Source organism: Kogia breviceps, chromosome X (assembly GCF_026419965.1).
Source record: "Kogia breviceps isolate mKogBre1 chromosome X, mKogBre1 haplotype 1, whole genome shotgun sequence".
Classification (NCBI taxonomy): Eukaryota; Metazoa; Chordata; class Mammalia; order Artiodactyla; family Physeteridae; genus Kogia; species Kogia breviceps.
Window position 1 is genome coordinate 31,072,620 of NC_081330.1, and position 20,380 is coordinate 31,092,999.

Below are 20,380 nucleotides of genomic sequence, written 5' to 3' on the forward strand. Positions count from 1 at the left end.
TTGGCATACTGAATATTTTAAGCTGGAGGAATGTGAGAAATGGCATTTGCAAAGACTTTTTGATCTTCCTCTGAAGCAGGTCATAAAACCTCATGTGAGCAGTGCCCTCCCTTTACCTGGCGGAAAGGAGCATTCTTATCTCTGAATTAGAAGGGACACAGAGGAATGTGAATGAACAGGACTTGCTAAATTTCCCCAATTTTACTACACTTAACTCATACTCTGTCCTATCAGACCTTCCATCATTTTTCACTCTTTATCAAACCTAAGCATAAAAACACTCAGGTTTATCCATTTCTTCAGGTCTTCATTTTCTTATGCAGGCTCCCGAGTCACATACATTTACATTAAACAAATTTGTACGCTTTTTGTTTTGTTAATCTGTTTCTTGTTACTGGAATCCCAGTAGAGAAGTTAGAGGGTAGGGAAAAAATATTTTTTTCATTTCCTACGAGAGTAATGGATTGGCAGCCTGAGAGCCACGTGTGTGTGAATCCATCCTGTGGCACCCTGGTTCACCCTGGCAAAACCACTTAGTTTCTGTGGACCTTGGTTTTCTGGCACAATGAGTACTTATTGAATCTGTGTCTGTCAAGGGAACAGGGACAGAAAAAAGGCTTTGAGTTGCTTCTTTTCATGGGGAAATTGCCGTTATTCCCCAAGGTGAAGAACATGGAAAATAATGAGGAATCAATCCATAGAGGGGCAGCTGAGACTCATAGGTGAAGGCTTTGTTAGGTACTTCCATCTGTGGAGGAGGTGGAAACCTCTCTTTACTTTCTACCCTCAACAAGGTGGGCAAGTTGCGGCAGAGCATGAACACTTTCACCCAACGTGTTCCCCACCAGGTCAAGGCAGCTGGGCTCTGGGAGATTTCCTGTGTTGACCTGAAATGTAAAAAGGCAGCTGCCTGGCCAGAACTGAGCACCCCGGGGCCCTTGTTGTCCTCCTTCCTCTTATTGAAAATGGAGGGCAGTCATCATTTAGACCCTTAAACTATAACTTGCATAATAAATAATACTGTGTAATCTGCCTTCACCAATCAAGCTCATCTTAATTGTTCTGGCAAATTGCATACCCTGCAAGCTTCACGCAGCTTAGACAGTATATCACAAGACTCCTTTAACCACCCCCTATAGACAACACCTCTGACTATGGGTTGCTTAGATTTTCAGGAACTTGGAGCGAGTCTTAAGCAGTTGAAACTGGTCAAGACCACCAACCATTCACCTGGGCCTAACGCAAGTGTCTGATGGATGACTTTTTGGTGTCAGAGGGCAAAAAACTCTACCCTCAGATCATGCTAACACCACCATTTTCTGAACATGCGTCCCACAAAGCAGCATGTAGTTCAGTTGTGCCTGTGCAGAATGATTACTTCACCTTCTTCTTACCTCCAATCAGCTTTCCCCACTCTTCAGACCACCCTGCTTCTTTATCCTCTAAATATCCTGAGTCCCTGGCCTTCAGGGAGGCAGTTTTGAAATTTGTTCTCCAGTCCCCGCACTTGGCTGCTTCACAAATAAGCTCTTTCTCTGCTGCAAACCCTGGCATCTTAGTGTTTGATTTGCTTCATGTTGGACAAACCAACCTGATTTGGTAATATTGCCCTGGAAACTTCTACCACCTCTGCCCCAAAAGTAGAGAGTATGTGAGAAAAGGGGCGGTGATTCAGAGCCCGAGACAAGGAAGGGAGTAGCTGGACAGCCTGTGCAGGTCCTCAGTGGGGGAGCAGAATGGAGGCAGAAAATTCTGTGGCGTTAGGGGCAGTCAGCAGGCCAGTTGTGCTGCCGTGTGGTTGATGCAGAGCCCATGGATTTTTAAAAGAAGTGTTTCTTTGAAGGGTGGTTACACTGGGGAGTGGATCTGGACAGAGGTGACTTCAGTCTTCTGTAATAGTGAAGATGGGTTGTCTTTTTCCTTAAAAAATAATGAAGTAAGGATTATATTTGTCAATGGAAATAGAGAGTCAAAAATATCCTTACAGTTAGTTGATACAGCTGACCCTTGAACAACACGGGTTTGAACTGCGTGGGTCCACTTATACATGGATATTTTTCAGTAGTAAATACTACAATCTATAGGATGCAAAGTTGGTTGAATCCATGGATACAAAACCATAGATACAGAGGAACCACATATACAGAGGGCTGACTGTAAGTAATAGACGGATTTTCAACTGCAGGGAGGGTCGGCAGCCTTAACCCCCACATTGTTCAAGGGTCTAGGCAGCTCCTTAGACTATTGTTCTTAAGTGATCTTTATTTACATCTCTCTCTCTCTCTGTGTGTGTGTGTGTGTGTGTGTCCTCAGGGAACAACCTGCTGCGATGATACATGCCCCAAATTAACACTTCTCATCTCTGCCTGGTGGCTTCAGTGCTTAACTTCCTTTTCTCCTCTATACTACACTATCTCCATTATGCAAACCTTTCTTTTCATGAAGAGCATTTTCTTTTTTTCAAAATGAAGGAAAATATAGATAAAGGTACCAGTCAGGCAGAAAAAACCTGCAAGTCACTGTGACCCATACATCCCCCACCCACCTAGGTGGTGTGGACACCACCTACACCAGCCCTGGGAAGGCTGTGGAAGAGGTGCTGGCTCCCTAACAGGTTCCTGGCAAAGAGCAAGGAGGTGATAAGGCACAGGGAGTGCCTGCTCTTGGGAACTTGCTTCTCACCTGGGATGGGAGCAACTAAGGCTAGCATAACCTCGGGCTTATGTGTGATACCAACTTAACATCTTTTCAAAGTGTACTTGTTTAAACTTCTTTTAGCTCTAAATAGTTTTGTGAATGGTGAATGGTAAAGTTTTCCACTTTACTGTTCCATGACAGACATCATTTGCAGATATCATTTGCCGAATGCAAGGAAGGAAAAATAATTATCTTTCTACCCTTCCCAAGTTCTTATCTGGGGCCACTATAACAAAAGAGAGATTAACAAGAGAAAAACAAGTTTATTAACATGTGTATCACTTGTGACACATGGAAGTCCCCAGAGTTGAATAAAAGGTTCGGTTAGAACTTGAGTTTACATAGTATTTTAGCAAAAGAACAATACATGTTTAGAGAAGTGATAATGGAAAAGAACCTTGAAATTTCTAGAGCACCAATTGTGACAAGGGAAATATATGGGAAACTAATATAGATAAGGGCTAGTTGGTAAAGTTTGTTATGTAGATTCCTCTGGTGCTGTTTCCAAATTGAGAAGGTCTAATGTTTTTTCCAGGGATTAACTTTTCTCCTTCCTGGTTGAAAAGGGAGGAGGGACACCTTTGAAAATTTATGTCCTGCTTTTAGGCAAATAAAGGGAGGGCAGGAAGTTTTTCTTGTATCTATTTCTTTGTATTTGCCCTTCACCTTAAAATAATCCTTATGCCAAAGTGGCACATTTTTAGGTGGTATATTCTGCCACCCTTTGTTACATTCTGTTTATATTTGGTTATTTATATGAAATTTCACATGCATTTTGAACCCTAGACAAATCTGAAAAAGAAATGTAGGCTAGATCATTACAGTCATACAAATTAAATAAGTGTAAAATCTGCTATATGCATATACATTTGTTTGCTGTGTGTATATTCAGATACCCACGTCCTGTTGGTCATTTATACACGGTTGTTAAAAAAACAGGTTAAATAACCAGGCTCTGTTTACTACTGGGCACTGGAATTTGGAGGAGGCTCTTTCAATCATTTCAATCAGTCCCTGTGCTGGGATTTTTTTAAGACAAACTAGGAATTTCAATTAGAACTAATGGTTGCCTAACAGTATAGGGATGAATTTTCAACTTAAAGTTATAGCTCCATTTCCATGTGTGTGTTAATAGTATGAAAAAGCAAACCCCAAACTTTAAGGATCTTTCTGCAAGTGATGGGAAAAATAGTGGTCAGTGTTTTTATCTGTTTATAGATCTATGAAATAAGAGGATAATGAAACAATGAAGTTTTTTAAAGAGATAAAAATTTAAGTTAAGAACAATCTAAGAAAAAGCTTCTTTTTCAAAAGGAATAAACTACTGAGGAATAAACGCAACCAAAGAAGTAAAAGACATACACTGAAAACAAGAAAACACTGACGAAAAACTTTAAAGAATACACAAATGTATGGAAACATATCCTGTATTCATAGACTGGAGGACTTAATATTGTTAAGATGTCAATAGTACCCAAAGCTATCTACACATTTAATGCAATCCCTACCAAAATCCCAACAGCATTTTTTACAGAAATAGAAAAATTCTAAAATTCATAAGTAATTTCAAGGGACCTCCAAATAAACACTCTTGAAAAGGAACAAAGTTGGAGGTCTCACACTTCCTGACTTCAAAACTTAAAACACAAAGGTGTTACACTAATTAAAGTAGTGTAGTACTGGCATGAAGACAGACACATAGACCAATGGAGAAGACGAGAGGGCCCAGAAAACACCATCTTGTACACGACCAAATGATTTTTGAAAGGGTGCCGATACTTCTCAATGGCAAAACAGTCCCTTCAACAAATACTATGGGGCCAATTGTATAACCACATACAAAAGAAAGATACCATATACTAAAATTAACTCAAAATATATAAAAGAACTAAATGTAAGAAGCAAAACTATAAAACTCATAGAAGAAAACAGGTGAAACTTTCTTGACAGTAGCTTTGGAATTTCTTGGATATGACATGAGGAACACAGGCAGCTGTGGACAGGGAATGTTGCCTGCCATTCCAGTTCTACAGGGATCAAGCCATCAGCCACTGCAACCACCCCTTGAAGGTGCACCCTGAGGGAAATTCAGGATGGAGAAAAACAGGAAGCATTCTGCACTTTGGAAACTGGCCCTAGATAATGAAGATAAGGAATAATTTCAGTGAGCCAAGATTCTTGAATCTTCCCATACATAGAAAAGCACTAAAATCATTAACTTCAGATGTCTGTTTTTTGTGATTAACAGTAATCGTTTAAACGTTTTTTTTTCCAGCAAAAAAAAAAAGTCCTTTATGTCCTGACTCCTCCCTTACTTCTTTAGCAGTTCCTCAAAGCTCTCTGAGAGTCTGTCTCCCAGGCTATAGTCCTCACTAAGATCACACAGTAAAACTTAGGCACAACCTAAAAGTTGGGAGTTTTTTCTTTAGTCAACACAACAAGAGCAAAAATAGACAAATGAGACTACATCAAACTAAAACCTGCTGTGAATCAAAGGACACAATCAACAGAGTGACGAGATAATCTACAGAATAGAAGAAAATACTTGGAAATCACAGATCTGATAAGGTGTTATTGTCTAAAACATACAAAGAACTCCTACAAACTTAAAAACAAAAACCTGATTAATGAATGAGCAGGACTTTAAATAGATAGTTCTGTAAAGATAAATACAGATGGCCAACCAGAAAATGCAAAGGTGCTTAACATCAATGATCTCTACAGAAATGCAAATCGAAAGCAAAATGAGATGTCACCTCCAAAACATTAACATAGCTACTGTCAAAGCAAAACAAAATACGGACATAGATGAGAATGTACAGAAATTCAAACCCTTGTGCACTGCTGCTAGGATTAGAAAACGGAATAACCACTATGAAAACCAGTATATCAGATCCTATAAAAATTGAATATAGAACTTCCACATGACCAAGTAATGCAGATTCTAAATGCATATCCAAAATACTTGAAAGCAGTGTCTTCAGGAGATATCTGCGAACTCAGGTTTCTAGCAGCACTATTCACAATAGCGAAGAGGTGGAAACAACCCAAATGTTGGTCTTCAGGCGGATGGATGGATAAAATATGAGATGTATAGAAAATGCAATATGATTCATCCCTTCAAATGAAGAAAGTCCTGAGACATGGAAAAATATGGATAAAACTTGAGAACAAAATGCAAGTGAAAAAAGCCACTCACAAACACAAAAATACTGTCCTCCATGAAATGATTCTTAAACTGCATGACTTTGATTCTCCAAGGAAAAAGAATCAAATGGTCAAAGGCAAAATTCTAACTAAAGGTTTTTGACATTTGCTAGTCACATGTTGTCATTAACATGCAAATAACTGCATAGCTGTGTACAAGTATGGTATAATTTTAGAGAATATGACTCTTGACTCTAGCTTTCCATTGTGAGCTCACCATCTTGTGTTGCTCTTTCAGTATAGTGTCTCAATGCAGTCAGCCCTCAGTATCCATGGGGGATTGGTTCCAGGAACCCTGTGGATATCAAAATCGGCAGATACTCATCTCCTTTACAATTAGCCCTCTGTATCTGCGAGTTCCATATCTGTGGATGTGGAACCCACAGATATGGACAGCTGACTGCAATTCTTGTCAGTTACTTGAAGTGTCATAATGAGGTTCCCTATGGGGCAGCTACCTGTCATGAGGATGAATCCTCAAACACTTCTGCTATATTTTCAGTCCACCAAGAATGCCTTACAGCTGGAAGGAGCTGGTGTTCCTTCTCTTCAGAGCTAAAGCGATTTCAGTCTCTCAAACAGTTTGTTTAGACTTTATATATGAAAAAAACTTTAATTTTAAGCAAAATTTAAAATGTCACCCAATCCAGTCAACGCCGAAGTTCCCCTTAAGCTTTCCCTATCTAGGAAATTCCTACAAGTTTCCTTTCACTTAGGAAATGTACCAGTATCCCCTTAAGACTCCAAGTTGGTCTTCGGGTGGATGGATAAAGAAAATATGACATGTACAGAAAACTGAATATTATTCACCCCTTAAAAGGAAGTAAGTCCTGTGACATGGAAAACTATGGATAAAACTTCAGGACAAAATGCAAGTGAAATAAGCCACCCAGAAACACAAAAATACTTGGGTTAAGTACTCGACACAAGTAAAAATACGCAGTGGTTAAGAATCCAACTGCCAGTGCAGAGGACATGGGTTCAATCCCTGGTCGGGAAGATCCCACATGCCGCGGCCGCGGAGCAACTAAGCCCGTGCGCCACAGCTACTGAGGCTGGGCTCTAGAGCCCGTGAACCACAACTACTGAGCCTGTGTGCTGCAACTACTTGAGGTCGCATGCCTGGAGCCCATGCTCTGCAATAACAGAAACCAACATGATGAGAAGCCCATGCACCGCAACAAAGAGCAGCCCCCCGCTTGCCACGGCTACAGAAAGACAGTGCCCCAATGCAGCCAAAAGAAATAAATAAATAATAAAATGCACTTCACACATGAATAAAATATCTCCTTTAAAAAATTTTTATTATCTTTTCAAAGAACCAGCTGTCAATTTTCTCATTCATTTTTCCTCTATTCTATACTTCATGTAACCTACGTTAATTTTTGATTTTTTAGTTTTTTTTTATACTACACAGGAGATTTTTTTTTTAGGCATAACTGACAAACATTACATTATTTTCAGGTGTAAAACATAAAAATTGGACATTTCTATATTTTGTGAAACTGACGACCACAGGAAGTCTAGTTAACACCAATCACCACGCAGTTACAAATTTTTGTGTGTGATGAGAATTTTTAAGATCTACTCTCTTAACAACCGTTAAATATGCAACACAGTATTGATAGCTATAGTCACCATGCTATACCTTACATCCCCATGACTAACATACCTTATAACTGGAAGTTTGTACCTCTGGACCCCCTTTGCGCATTTTGCCCATCGCCCACTCCATGTCTCTAACAACCAGCAATCCGTTCTCTGCATCTGTGGCCTTACTTTTTCTTATTGTTATTTTTTCTTTGTAAGATTCCACATGGAAGTGAGATCGTACACTATTTATCTTTCTCTGTCTTATTCCACTCAGCACAATGCCCTTGAGGTCCATCCATGTTACCACAAATGCAAGAGTTCATTCTTTTTTATGGGTGAATAATGTTCCACTGTAAATATATACACATTTCCTTTATCCATTCATCTGTTGGTGGACACTTACGTTTTGGGTTGTTTTTTTTTTTTTGTGGTATGCAGGCCTCTCACTGTTGTGGCTTCTCCCGTTGCGGAGCACAGGCTCCGGACGCGCAGGCTGAGTGGCCATGGCTCATGGGCCTACCTGCTCCACGGCATGTGGGATCTTCCCGGACCGGGGCACAAACCCGTGTTCCCCGCATTGGCAGGCGGATTCTCAACCACTGCGCCACCAGGGAAGCCCGACACTTACGTTTTAAGCTGCGTTAACATTAATAACTGTCTTCCTTCTGCTAGTTTTCGGTTTACTTTGTGGATCTCTTCCTGTTCTTTAGTAAGGGTTAACGAGTTGATTTAAGTTTCTTCTTTTTTAATAAACATGTTTACAAATTTGGAATTCTGTAAAAATACTGCAAAATGTACCCTACAATTAACTTGCGTAAAGTGAGAAATTACATAGTTTTTACAAAAATCACAACCTTAAACGCTCCTCTTCAAAGTCAATTATACAACATTTTAATCATACCAAACAAAAATGAAGCCCCATATGATTATCAGTCATTCCTATACCCCACCAACAAATAAGGAGGCAGCAGGCCTCAACACAGGCTCACAAAGATAAAACACAATTCTATTCATGAAGTAACTAGTAAACTCCACCAAAACAAAAGGCTCGTACTCGAAGTTCCATCTTTTACCAGTGTGACCCTGGTGCAATATACATGAATATGTTACAAGCAGACATAAACAAACAAAAGAAAACACAGAAAATCTATTTCACTCAGATACAAGGGCACCAGCAGTACTGTCATTATCCAGAAAAAGGCCGACCTCACTGACTTTCCGAGCATGAGGGCCCGTGCTCCGGGGACCTGGCCCACTTGAGATCTACCCTGCCCCTCTCCTCTGGGTGGACGCTGACGCCGGAAAACGAGCCCTGGTCACGCTCACACACGACGCACGCGCGCCCACGCACACGTCTCGTGTACCCGCGCATGTTTGCGAATGAACGAGTGGAGGAGGGAACGAATGAATGAACCGACCAACGAGTGGGGGGGGTTGAGGCTAGAGTACGGACACACCCCCATGGAGAGCTCCCCAGAAGGGTCTGCTGAACACATGGCCCTCCCCAAGGTCATCTGTCTGTGCGGAAGGAGGGGAGCCACGGGGATCTACACCTGTCCCAGCAACACCACACCACCTCCCTGCACCCCCTACCCCGGGCACTCCACGGCAGAGTGACTGCCTGACACCCCTGGAGGTGAGCAGGGGCAATCTGCCCCAGCTCCCTGGGTCCCCGGTCAGTTCCTCCCGCCGCCACAGCGGCCTAGACCCTCTCGGGCCTGCTCCTTCCTGAGCCCTGAGGCCAGTTCACCTAGCTGGATGAGAACAGCAGAGAGGCAACCAGGGCGGAAGAGGAGAAACCCAGGTCCTTGGGCCACCTCTAGCTCTCAATCAACATCCCGAGAGAGCTAGGATTCTGCCCAACACGACCCAGACGCATGCCCGTCCCCAGGTGCGCAGACGTGACAGGGTCCCCGGTCGCCAGGACATGTGGGCCAGGCAACGGGGACTCAAAACAACTCCCAGAGGGCTGTGGAGATGGACCCACCCACGCACGGATTCCTCAGGGATGTCTTCACCTGTGCGCGCTCCTACGGCCAAGGAGAAGCCCCCAAAGGAAGAGACACCACCTCCCCCAACCCCCCAGCAGGGCCCACCCCACTCGGAAGGCCTGGATGGCTCTTGGGCCTCCCTGGGCCTTTTTTGATCCGCAAAGGGCGGAGGGAGAGGCCGCGCTCGCGAGGGTGCTGGGCATTTGTGGAGCAACAGTGCCATCAAGCGGAAGCTTTTTGAGCACGGCCTCCGGCCCCTGCCTGTGCGTACCGTACCGTGGGGAAGGCCTGGGACGGGAAGAGGGCTGGCTCCGGCGCACTCAGAGGGTTCCCGGGCCGAACCTGGCCGCCGGGCACGCCTCCAGGGTGGGTGTGGAAGCCACACGCGGTGGGGTTCCGGGCCGAGCCCGCCCACCGAGGAGCCCCTGGCTGCCAGGCCCGCCGCGCTCCCCACCCTCGGGGCCCTGGCCTCGGCAGCCGCCATGTTCAGGAACAAGGAGCTGAAGCTCCCACCCCAGGGCACCTGGCCCCTGGATCCTGGCCCTCCGTGCAGGAGCGGGGTCGGCCAGTGGGGTCCCTGGGGTCTCAGGGCCACCGGGGACCCAGGACCCGTGGCCGGTGCCCCGGCGGAGGCCCCGGGCCCCGCCACCGTGGACCCCGGGGAAACGGGAAGACGTGGCCGCCCGGTCCCCTGTAGGGGGCAGCACCCTGCAGACAGCCTGGAGAACGTTTCCTCAGTACTGCCTGCTCCCAGGCGCAGACCAGGAAGAGTAATGCAGGGGCACTGCACGTTCCACTCCCACTTCGAGCCGTGTTTCCCTTTCTTTATTTACTTCTTGCTCCCGCCAAAGAGAGTCCGGGGCCCAGGCCCCGCCGGATCCCGTTGAGGGATCCTTCCTGTGCCCTGGGACACGGGGTATCCAGGACCCACTCGCGGTGGGATGGAAGTGGGCCACGACGGGTCCGCAGAGAGGGACGGCACCGTCCGCGGCGAGGGGATCCAGGTCCGTTACCCGCACTCGAGCTCACCTCGGGAACAGCAACGCTGCGGCCGCGGGGACGCCCTATTCCTCGGTCTCCCTCCCCGTGGACGACCCGGGGGTCCTCCTGGTTGGGGAAGGCTCCTGGGAGTTTTCACAAGCGGCTCCACGTTCTGCAGACGCAGCCGTTGGCCCCGGCCACAGGGGCACACCGAGAGCACCTGCGGCCGGCGACCGGTCAGAGCGCGTAGCTACGTCAGGACCCGGCCCCAAGGAAAGGCTCTGCCCACGTAAGGTGGCCCGAGGACCTATCCGGCGACGCACAGGCGCGAAAGCAAAGGGGCGCGGGGTGCCTTTCAGCACCTTTCCAGGAGGGGTACGTGTGCAGGGAGGGAGGGACGGAGGGACGGAGGGGTCCAGCCTGGAGACTTGCTCCCAGTCGGAAGCCCTCCCCGACACCGCACCCCGGCCCTCCCCCCGCCCCGGGACCTGACCCCCACACCAGCCCACCACCCACCCCGGCCCGGGCAGCTAAGAGCTGGGCAAAGGGCAGGAACGAGCCACCGCACGGCTCGTTCCAGAAGCGGCCTATCGGGTCAGCCGGGGACTCGAAGGCACCGCCGTGTGCCCAGCCCAGGAGTATGCACCTCGTTCCTCGCCTGGCCAGACCAGCTGGATGAGTGGTGGTCATGGGGGAGAGGCCAAGGGCGGGGAGGCGTTTCCCTCAGTCCAACAGAGGTGAGCTTCAGGCAGCTTCTTCAGACCTCTTCCCCTTGATTCCCTGGCTGGGCTGCAGGGGCAGGCCCAGGGCCGAGACCTGGAGGGCCAGGCCGGAATGCAAGCCGGGGCCTTTCCTTCTCATCGCTGAACTGAGTGAGGCTCAGGGCCTCGTGGGCAGAAAGCTGAAGCCCGCTGCAAATGCATGGCCCGGGGGTCCACTGGGCCGGGCTCTGCTCAGCTCCTCTCCTCTGATGTCCTGCCCTCTCTCTCCTCTCCGGGAGCTGGGTCCGGGAGCCCTCGGGCCGGGCCGGGCCGGGCCGGGCCTTGGCCAGAAGCCCGGAGACCCTGCTCGATGGCACCGCAGCCACCGACTAGACTCTTCGGCTCAGGTGAAGGGCTCCTTCTGCGGTGGCTCCTGCGTCCCGCGAGCGCCGACCCCCTTCGGGACTCGGACTGCCAGCTCTCGCTGGGCCCCGGGCGCCCTCGGCACTGGGTAGCCAGGCTCCACGTGTCGTCTCTGAGCTGGACGGAAGAAGGTCACTGGGCCCGCCTCGGCCGCTGCCGCCAAGGGCGGCACAACTCCCGTGGCCCGCGGTGGTCTCCGGCTGGGCCGCACCGTCGCCCAGAGAGGCTTCCGGGGGGCCCTGGGCCCGCCCAGGCCGAACCTGCTCTGGCTCCGAGGGCAAGGGACACGCGGCCAAATGCCCGCAGGATCCCGGCCCGGCCTCCCCCGGAGCAGCTCCCTCCACTCCCGCCCAGACGTGGCGGCCACCAGGGTCCACCGAGACGCCACTTCCGGTAGCCCCACACGCCAGGCGGCCGGGCTGCGCGCCTTGTGCCCCTGCCCGTCTCTGGAGCCTCCACGGCACCGCCGGGCCTTGGGCCATGCTTCCCGCCCCTTCCCAGGCGCAGCTCTTGACTTCCCGGGGACACTGTCCAGTATTCCCGACTTCAATCCCCCGTCACTCCTCCCCAGGAAGGGACGGGTACAGGGCTCGCCGGATCGGCGGACCCGTTCCCCTTGATGGCCGTATTGCACCACGAATGGCAACCTGCCCTTCCCCCTCCCTTCCCCCAGGCCCTCCGACCGGCCTCTGCGGAGAGAAAAGCGAAAATGCCAGCCCCTGCCCAACCTGGCAAAAGCAAGAGATGGCTCATCAACCTGGCCACTTCAGAGGGGCGCGCCTCAAAGTCTGGCCCTCCATCCTGAGGGGCCTCGACTCCGTGGGGTCCTCTTAGCCTGCCTTTATGACTCCCCACGCAGGCACCCAGCCGTGGACCGGCAGCTGTGTCTTTAGCAACCCACATTTGCCTAAGACCGCGGGAAACACTCTCTGAGTGTGAGCAGAGATCCAGTCACGTCCGGCCGGTGCCCGGCGAGGCACCTTCTCACCGGTCACCACACCGAGGGGCAAGCAGCCCGACGCCAAGGGCCGGAAGCCCACAGGCACAGACGCGGTGCGGGGCGAGCTCGGCCTCCTATGGCAGGACGATGGACGGCCCCCGAGGACCTGGCTCTTCTGCCATGGCGGCCCGGGGGCGGGGGGGTGGTGGTGGTGTTCAGGCATGGACGGTGGCCCACACGGGTCCGTCGGGAGGGCAGCCGGGCGCTGCCCCAGAGACGCCGGAGCGGGTCAGTCTCCTGACACCGCCCAGGGGAAGGCCAGGGAGGGGAAGACACCCCCGCGGTGGGTGTGTGGGTGGGTGTAGGCTCCCGCCACCTCGCTGTGCTTTACACCTTGGAGCGACTGGGAGCCACCGGGGTCTCCTCTTTAGCTTCTTTCCGGTGCACTGGGGAATGTGGTTTAGACACAGCTTCCTGCCCTCAAGCGTCCTCGTCCTCTCAGGCGCCTGCCTGGCTGCGCTGACTTGGGTGGAGGGCGGGGTGGGCCACCAGGGGCACTGCCGTCACCGGCCCCACCCATGTTGGCTGAAGGAACACACTCTGGATGCCAAGTGCTCCGGGGACACGAGGCCTCGGAAAGAGAAGAGAGCTCCGGTCCACCGCCGCCTCGGGAAGCACCACGCGTCCTCCGTGCTGGAAAGAACTGGAGGGACGGGACGGGACGTGATCGCGTCTTCTCTCCTTTTCCCTCGCTTTGGTCTCAGCACGCCTTCCTCTCTTTCTCTAACTCCAAACCTGCTGCGCGCTCCGGGCCTTGGCAATTCTTTCAAGCCGCGGTACTCAGGTGTGTCGAGGAGAGAAAACACAAAAGAGCCCCGCCGTGCTGAGTGCACGTCTTCTGGGACCCGGGACCCGGGACCCGGGACCCACGCCGGAGGACTTGACTCGACGCCCAGATAGTACCGTGAAGGGCTCTTGGGATGGCCGAACAGGGTCCTCTGGAAGGCAGGGTCACCCCAGAAATGCCACGCTACCCTTGCTGCTCGAACCCTGCCTCCGCCCTTCGGTAACCACGAAAACGTCAGCCACGCCGCCGACCCGTGTGCCGTGACGCCTCGCTAAACCACAGCGCCACACGCTCACCAGCCCGCCTGGAGAAGCCTTCAATTACTTTGAGCCAGGGTAGGAGGCGTCCTCCTCACGGCAAGACCGTTTCAACAGAAGACAGGAGGGAGAAGGAAGCAAACAGAGACAGAAAGAAAACACCTCCGGCTGCTGCTCACACACCCACTCGGGCGACATCTCCCACACGGAAGAAGGGACGGACACCTCCTGAAAGGCCCCACGCTGTCAAGTTCCTGGGTTTCTCAAGAGGCAGACTTGGGGAGCGCAAGGAGCCCTACAGCCGGCTGCCCCGTGCCCAGCCTCCACGCCGCCCAGCGGGCGCCCCCTCTTCGGAATCCCGCAAGGGCACGTTCCCGGGTCCTTCCTGCCTTGGTGGAGGGCCGTTGGTGGAGAGAGCTGGGCCCAAGAGCGATCAGGAGAGGACGGGAGGAACAGCTATCACGGGCTCCACTCAGAGCACAGGAGGCAAAAAGCCCATGAGGCCTGGCTCTCCCCCAAAGGGTCTCCCACCGCCGGCCCCCACGTCGGGCTGGGCTGGCACTGCTGCTCCTCGGGGGTGACGTGGGGCGCCGAGGGATCACGTCACGGGCGGTTGGCTTCACGGAGGCTGGAGCCCAGACCGGGTCCTGGTGCCGGTGCAAGCGGCCCGGGCCCGATCCCGATCCCTTTCCACTCTCCCAGCTCCCGCAGGGCACTGACCTCACGTGCTACGTACCGGTCACCTAGGGTAACCGTACACAGATGCTCCAGATGCTCCTCCATGCACCTCTTTCTTCCGGCTCCCCAGTCAGGACCTGACCCGACAGCCTTTGCTACCATGGCCAAGAACTCCGGCACAGTACGCCAGTGTCCCCGTGCCACGAGCCCCCCTGGGAGTCCCTCCTCCTTCAGCCTTGCTGCACTACCAGAATCACTGACTTTTCCCTCTGATGAAATAGAATCTTTCGGACGAGGCAAGGGAAGAGAACAAAGAGCACGCACTCACCCAGAACACCAGCACCTGGAGATGACCGACGTCCCCGATTTCCCTCCTCCTCCTTTCCCTCCGCTCTGCCTCTTCTGCAACGAGAGAGAGAGCCGAACGCCCGTCACTCAGTGTGGGACCGCCACGGTGCTGGGGAACGGCGGCGGGGGGGGGGGGGGGGGGGGGCGCGCGGTGGCGGGGAAGTTGGGGTCCGGGTACACCCCTGCCCTCGCATCCTCGAGAAAGAGAGTGCCTTCGGTTCCTATTCGTACCGGCACCCACGGGTCAAGCAAAAACTTCCGAACGAGGCGCAAGCGTGAAGAATCAACTCCACTCGTCCTTCGGAAATGGCACGGATGCCATCCGGGGCATGGGGGCCGTTTGACGGAAGCCGTTTGTACACAAAGTAGCCCATCCGGTGAAACCCTTGATCCCGTCATCCCCCAAAATCTCTTCCCGGTGGGAAGCACAGCCATCACCCTGGCGTTTACAGCCGCGGAGCTCGTCTCCTCGGCTCTGCACCCGTGGGACTATGGCGGGACACCCCCAGGTATCTTGGCAAGCCCGCCCGCGTCCTCCACAACTGAACAGCAGTCCCTAGGACGCGTGGGTAAAGGGGCACCGACTCGTCTGCCCTCCGGCCGCACAAAGGTCCGCCGCATGGACTTCCCGGGCATGAGGGCACGTGCTCCGGGGACCTGGCCCACTTGAGATCTACCCTGCCCCTCTCCTCTGGGTGGACGCTGACGCCGGAAAACGAGCCCTGGTCACGCTCACACACGACGCACGCGCGCCCACGCACACGTCCTGTGCACCCGCGTGTTTGCGAATGAACGAGTGGAGGAGGGAACGAATGAATGAACCGACCAACGAGTGGGGGGGGTTGAGGCTAGAGTACGGACACACCCCCATGGAGAGCTCCCCAGAAGGGTCTGCTGAACACATGGCCCTCCCCAAGGTCATCTGTCTGTGCGGAAGGAGGGGAGCCACGGGGATCTACACCTGTCCCAGCAACACCACACCACCTCCCTGCACCCCCTACCCCGGGCACTCCACGGCAGAGTGACTGCCTGACACCCCTGGAGGTGAGCAGGGGCAATCTGCCCCAGCTCCCTGGGTCCCCGGTCAGTTCCTCCCGCCGCCACAGCGGCCTAGACCCTCTCGGGCCTGCTCCTTCCTGAGCCCTGAGGCCAGTTCACCTAGCTGGATGAGAACAGCAGAGAGGCAACCAGGGCGGAAGAGGAGAAACCCAGGTCCTTGGGCCACCTCTAGCTCTCAATCAACATCCCGAGAGAGCTAGGATTCTGCCCAACACGACCCAGACGCATGCCCGTCCCCAGGTGCGCAGACGTGACAGGGTCCCCGGTCGCCAGGACATGTGGGCCAGGCAACGGGGACTCAAAACAACTCCCAGAGGGCTGTGGAGATGGACCCACCCACGCACGGATTCCTCAGGGATGTCTTCACCTGTGCGCGCTCCTACGGCCAAGGAGAAGCCCCCAAAGGAAGAGACACCACCTCCCCCAACCCCCCAGCAGGGCCCACCCCACTCGGAAGGCCTGGATGGCTCTTGGGCCTCCCTGGGCCTTTTTTGATCCGCAAAGGGCGGAGGGAGAGGCCGCGCTCGCGAGGGTGCTGGGCATTTGTGGAGCAACAGTGCCATCAAGCGGAAGCTTTTTGAGCACGGCCTCCGGCCCCTGCCTGTGCGTACCGTACCGTGGGGAAGGCCTGGGACGGGAAGAGGGCTGGCTCCGGCGCACTCAGAGGGTTCCCGGGCCGAACCTGGCCGCCGGGCACGCCTCCAGGGTGGGTGTGGAAGCCACACGCGGTGGGGTTCCGGGCCGAGCCCGCCCACCGAGGAGCCCCTGGCTGCCAGGCCCGCCGCGCTCCCCACCCTCGGGGCCCTGGCCTCGGCAGCCGCCATGTTCAGGAACAAGGAGCTGAAGCTCCCACCCCAGGGCACCTGGCCCCTGGATCCTGGCCCTCCGTGCAGGAGCGGGGTCGGCCAGTGGGGTCCCTGGGGTCTCAGGGCCACCGGGGACCCAGGACCCGTGGCCGGTGCCCCGGCGGAGGCCCCGGGCCCCGCCACCGTGGACCCCGGGGAAACGGGAAGACGTGGCCGCCCGGTCCCCTGTAGGGGGCAGCACCCTGCAGACAGCCTGGAGAACGTTTCCTCAGTACTGCCTGCTCCCAGGCGCAGACCAGGAAGAGTAATGCAGGGGCACTGCACGTTCCACTCCCACTTCGAGCCGTGTTTCCCTTTCTTTATTTACTTCTTGCTCCCGCCAAAGAGAGTCCGGGGCCCAGGCCCCGCCGGATCCCGTTGAGGGATCCTTCCTGTGCCCTGGGACACGGGGTATCCAGGACCCACTCGCGGTGGGATGGAAGTGGGCCACGACGGGTCCGCAGAGAGGGACGGCACCGTCCGCGGCGAGGGGATCCAGGTCCGTTACCCGCACTCGAGCTCACCTCGGGAACAGCAACGCTGCGGCCGCGGGGACGCCCTATTCCTCGGTCTCCCTCCCCGTGGACGACCCGGGGGTCCTCCTGGTTGGGGAAGGCTCCTGGGAGTTTTCACAAGCGGCTCCACGTTCTGCAGACGCAGCCGTTGGCCCCGGCCACAGGGGCACACCGAGAGCACCTGCGGCCGGCGACCGGTCAGAGCGCGTAGCTACGTCAGGACCCGGCCCCAAGGAAAGGCTCTGCCCACGTAAGGTGGCCCGAGGACCTATCCGGCGACGCACAGGCGCGAAAGCAAAGGGGCGCGGGGTGCCTTTCAGCACCTTTCCAGGAGGGGTACGTGTGCAGGGAGGGAGGGACGGAGGGACGGAGGGGTCCAGCCTGGAGACTTGCTCCCAGTCGGAAGCCCTCCCCGACACCGCACCCCGGCCCTCCCCCCGCCCCGGGACCTGACCCCCACACCAGCCCACCACCCACCCCGGCCCGGGCAGCTAAGAGCTGGGCAAAGGGCAGGAACGAGCCACCGCACGGCTCGTTCCAGAAGCGGCCTATCGGGTCAGCCGGGGACTCGAAGGCACCGCCGTGTGCCCAGCCCAGGAGTATGCACCTCGTTCCTCGCCTGGCCAGACCAGCTGGATGAGTGGTGGTCATGGGGGAGAGGCCAAGGGCGGGGAGGCGTTTCCCTCAGTCCAACAGAGGTGAGCTTCAGGCAGCTTCTTCAGACCTCTTCCCCTTGATTCCCTGGCTGGGCTGCAGGGGCAGGCCCAGGGCCGAGACCTGGAGGGCCAGGCCGGAATGCAAGCCGGGGCCTTTCCTTCTCATCGCTGAACTGAGTGAGGCTCAGGGCCTCGTGGGCAGAAAGCTGAAGCCCGCTGCAAATGCATGGCCCGGGGGTCCACTGGGCCGGGCTCTGCTCAGCTCCTCTCCTCTGATGTCCTGCCCTCTCTCTCCTCTCCGGGAGCTGGGTCCGGGAGCCCTCGGGCCGGGCCGGGCCGGGCCGGGCCTTGGCCAGAAGCCCGGAGACCCTGCTCGATGGCACCGCAGCCACCGACTAGACTCTTCGGCTCAGGTGAAGGGCTCCTTCTGCGGTGGCTCCTGCGTCCCGCGAGCGCCGACCCCCTTCGGGACTCGGACTGCCAGCTCTCGCTGGGCCCCGGGCGCCCTCGGCACTGGGTAGCCAGGCTCCACGTGTCGTCTCTGAGCTGGACGGAAGAAGGTCACTGGGCCCGCCTCGGCCGCTGCCGCCAAGGGCGGCACAACTCCCGTGGCCCGCGGTGGTCTCCGGCTGGGCCGCACCGTCGCCCAGAGAGGCTTCCGGGGGGCCCTGGGCCCGCCCAGGCCGAACCTGCTCTGGCTCCGAGGGCAAGGGACACGCGGCCAAATGCCCGCAGGATCCCGGCCCGGCCTCCCCCGGAGCAGCTCCCTCCACTCCCGCCCAGACGTGGCGGCCACCAGGGTCCACCGAGACGCCACTTCCGGTAGCCCCACACGCCAGGCGGCCGGGCTGCGCGCCTTGTGCCCCTGCCCGTCTCTGGAGCCTCCACGGCACCGCCGGACCTTGGGCCATGCTTCCCGCCCCTTCCCAGGCGCAGCTCTTGACTTCCCGGGGACACTGTCCAGTATTCCCGACTTCAATCCCCTGTCACTCCTCCCCAGGAAGGGACGGGTACAGGGCTCGCCGGATCGGCGGACCCGTTCCCCTTGATGGCCGTATTGCACCACGAATGGCAACCTGCCCCTCCCCTTCCCCTCCCCCAGGCCCTCTCCATCTGCCCTCTGCCGAGGGAAAAGCGAAATGCCAGCCCCTGCCCAACCTGGCAAAAGCAAGATGGCTCATCAACCTGGCCACTTCAGAGGGGCGCGCCTCAAAGTCTGGCCCTCCATCCTGCGGGGCCTCGACTCTTTGGCGTCGCAGTGCAGTGTGCTTGGCATCTGGGAATGAGTTCCTTGTGATGGCAGTATTCCACCAGAAATGCCATCCTGCCCTTCCTCACCACCCCTCCCTCATCTCCTACACCTGTCCTTGTTTCCTTTGTGAGGGGGAAAATACTCCAACCCCTGTCCAACCTGCCTACAATATGGCGGCTCACGGTTTTGGCCAAATTTGGATAAGCACTTCCACATGTGGATGAGCAGAGCCTCATCCTTCTTTGGTCCTCTTAGCCTGCCTCCTGGCCAAAAAAGGAAAGGATCCTCATCCAGGTAGCTAGCAGTGGATCTGCACCTATTCCCTATCCGTTCCTGTGTCTTTAGCACTGGAGTAGGGCAACAGACCTCAGCAGATGCACCACACGTGGTCCTAGCCCCTGCTTACTAGTGCTAGCTGAGGTACAGTCTAGAGTCACAGAGAGGCCAGCCTGATGGTTTTACACACAGGTCAGTCCAGAGGAGGTAGATTCCATATCAGAGACACCAAAGGAACCAGTGTTGGTGGACGGTCACTCTGTTTACCACTGTTTAACACAATGCCAGAAATTAAATATAAATTGCTCTGAAACAGTGTAAAACACCCTATCTTTAGGTAATGCCAAGTCTAGCATTATCTTTTTAAAAACATTTTATGGCTTACCCCACCCACCCACCCACCCAATCACCAATGTAGGGTCTCTGCGTCATAAAAGAACAAATAATATCAGTGGTGGAAGAAGTCTTCCCAGGAGGAAATCATCAGTATTTGGTAACCTTTTGTTTCAATAGAGAAGATGTTTACCCCTGTTACTAGGCAATGCAAAGGAAGGGTAATGCAAATATATTACACTTGTTTTGTTTTGATCCTTTTAATAATGTCTGGGTCTTAATCTCCAGAGTTTTTTAAGCCCATCTTGTTATGTATTGGGGAAGGACGTCTCTCCCCTTTCATTATACATTTACTGAGATATTCATCCTCTTCTGGAATCACCAGATCAAAGTCTGTTATCAGTGCTTCTTGTCCATAATAATCAACTGAGCCCCTAATTCCTTGTTTCCAATTGATTTCAAGTTCCTCCTTTTGGAAAGACACCTGGGATCCTAAGCAGACAGGCCTCTTTATATGTCCGGTGTTAACTTTGGTCAAGAGGGCAGTTATATCACCTTGCTCACAGCCTTGGGTATGGAGTTTGTGTGGGTCAGGACCTAGCCCCTGGCTTAATAAATAGGAGGGTCTCGGCATCCTTTCCACTTAACATTAACTTGCAAAATGTTTAGAAATCTTAGAAGTGTGTAAAAAAAGGGAAATCAAAGGTTTTGGTAGCCCTATAACGAGGTGTTTAAAAAAATTAGTGACACTTGACTCTACAACAGTGCGCCGAAGAGGGAA

At 53.9% G+C, this 20,380-nt stretch overlaps 1 protein-coding gene across 1 annotated transcript in view; it reads right to left on the reverse strand.

The window, feature by feature from the left end:
- The window catches only part of LOC131748045 (actin filament-associated protein 1-like 2), a 63,763-nt gene that overhangs the window by 23,294 nt on the left and 20,089 nt on the right, over window positions 1-20,380 (reverse strand). The window contains 1 exon segment of the mRNA XM_067023154.1: window positions 14,644-14,717. Coding sequence (XP_066879255.1) covers window positions 14,644-14,717 — 74 coding nt within the window.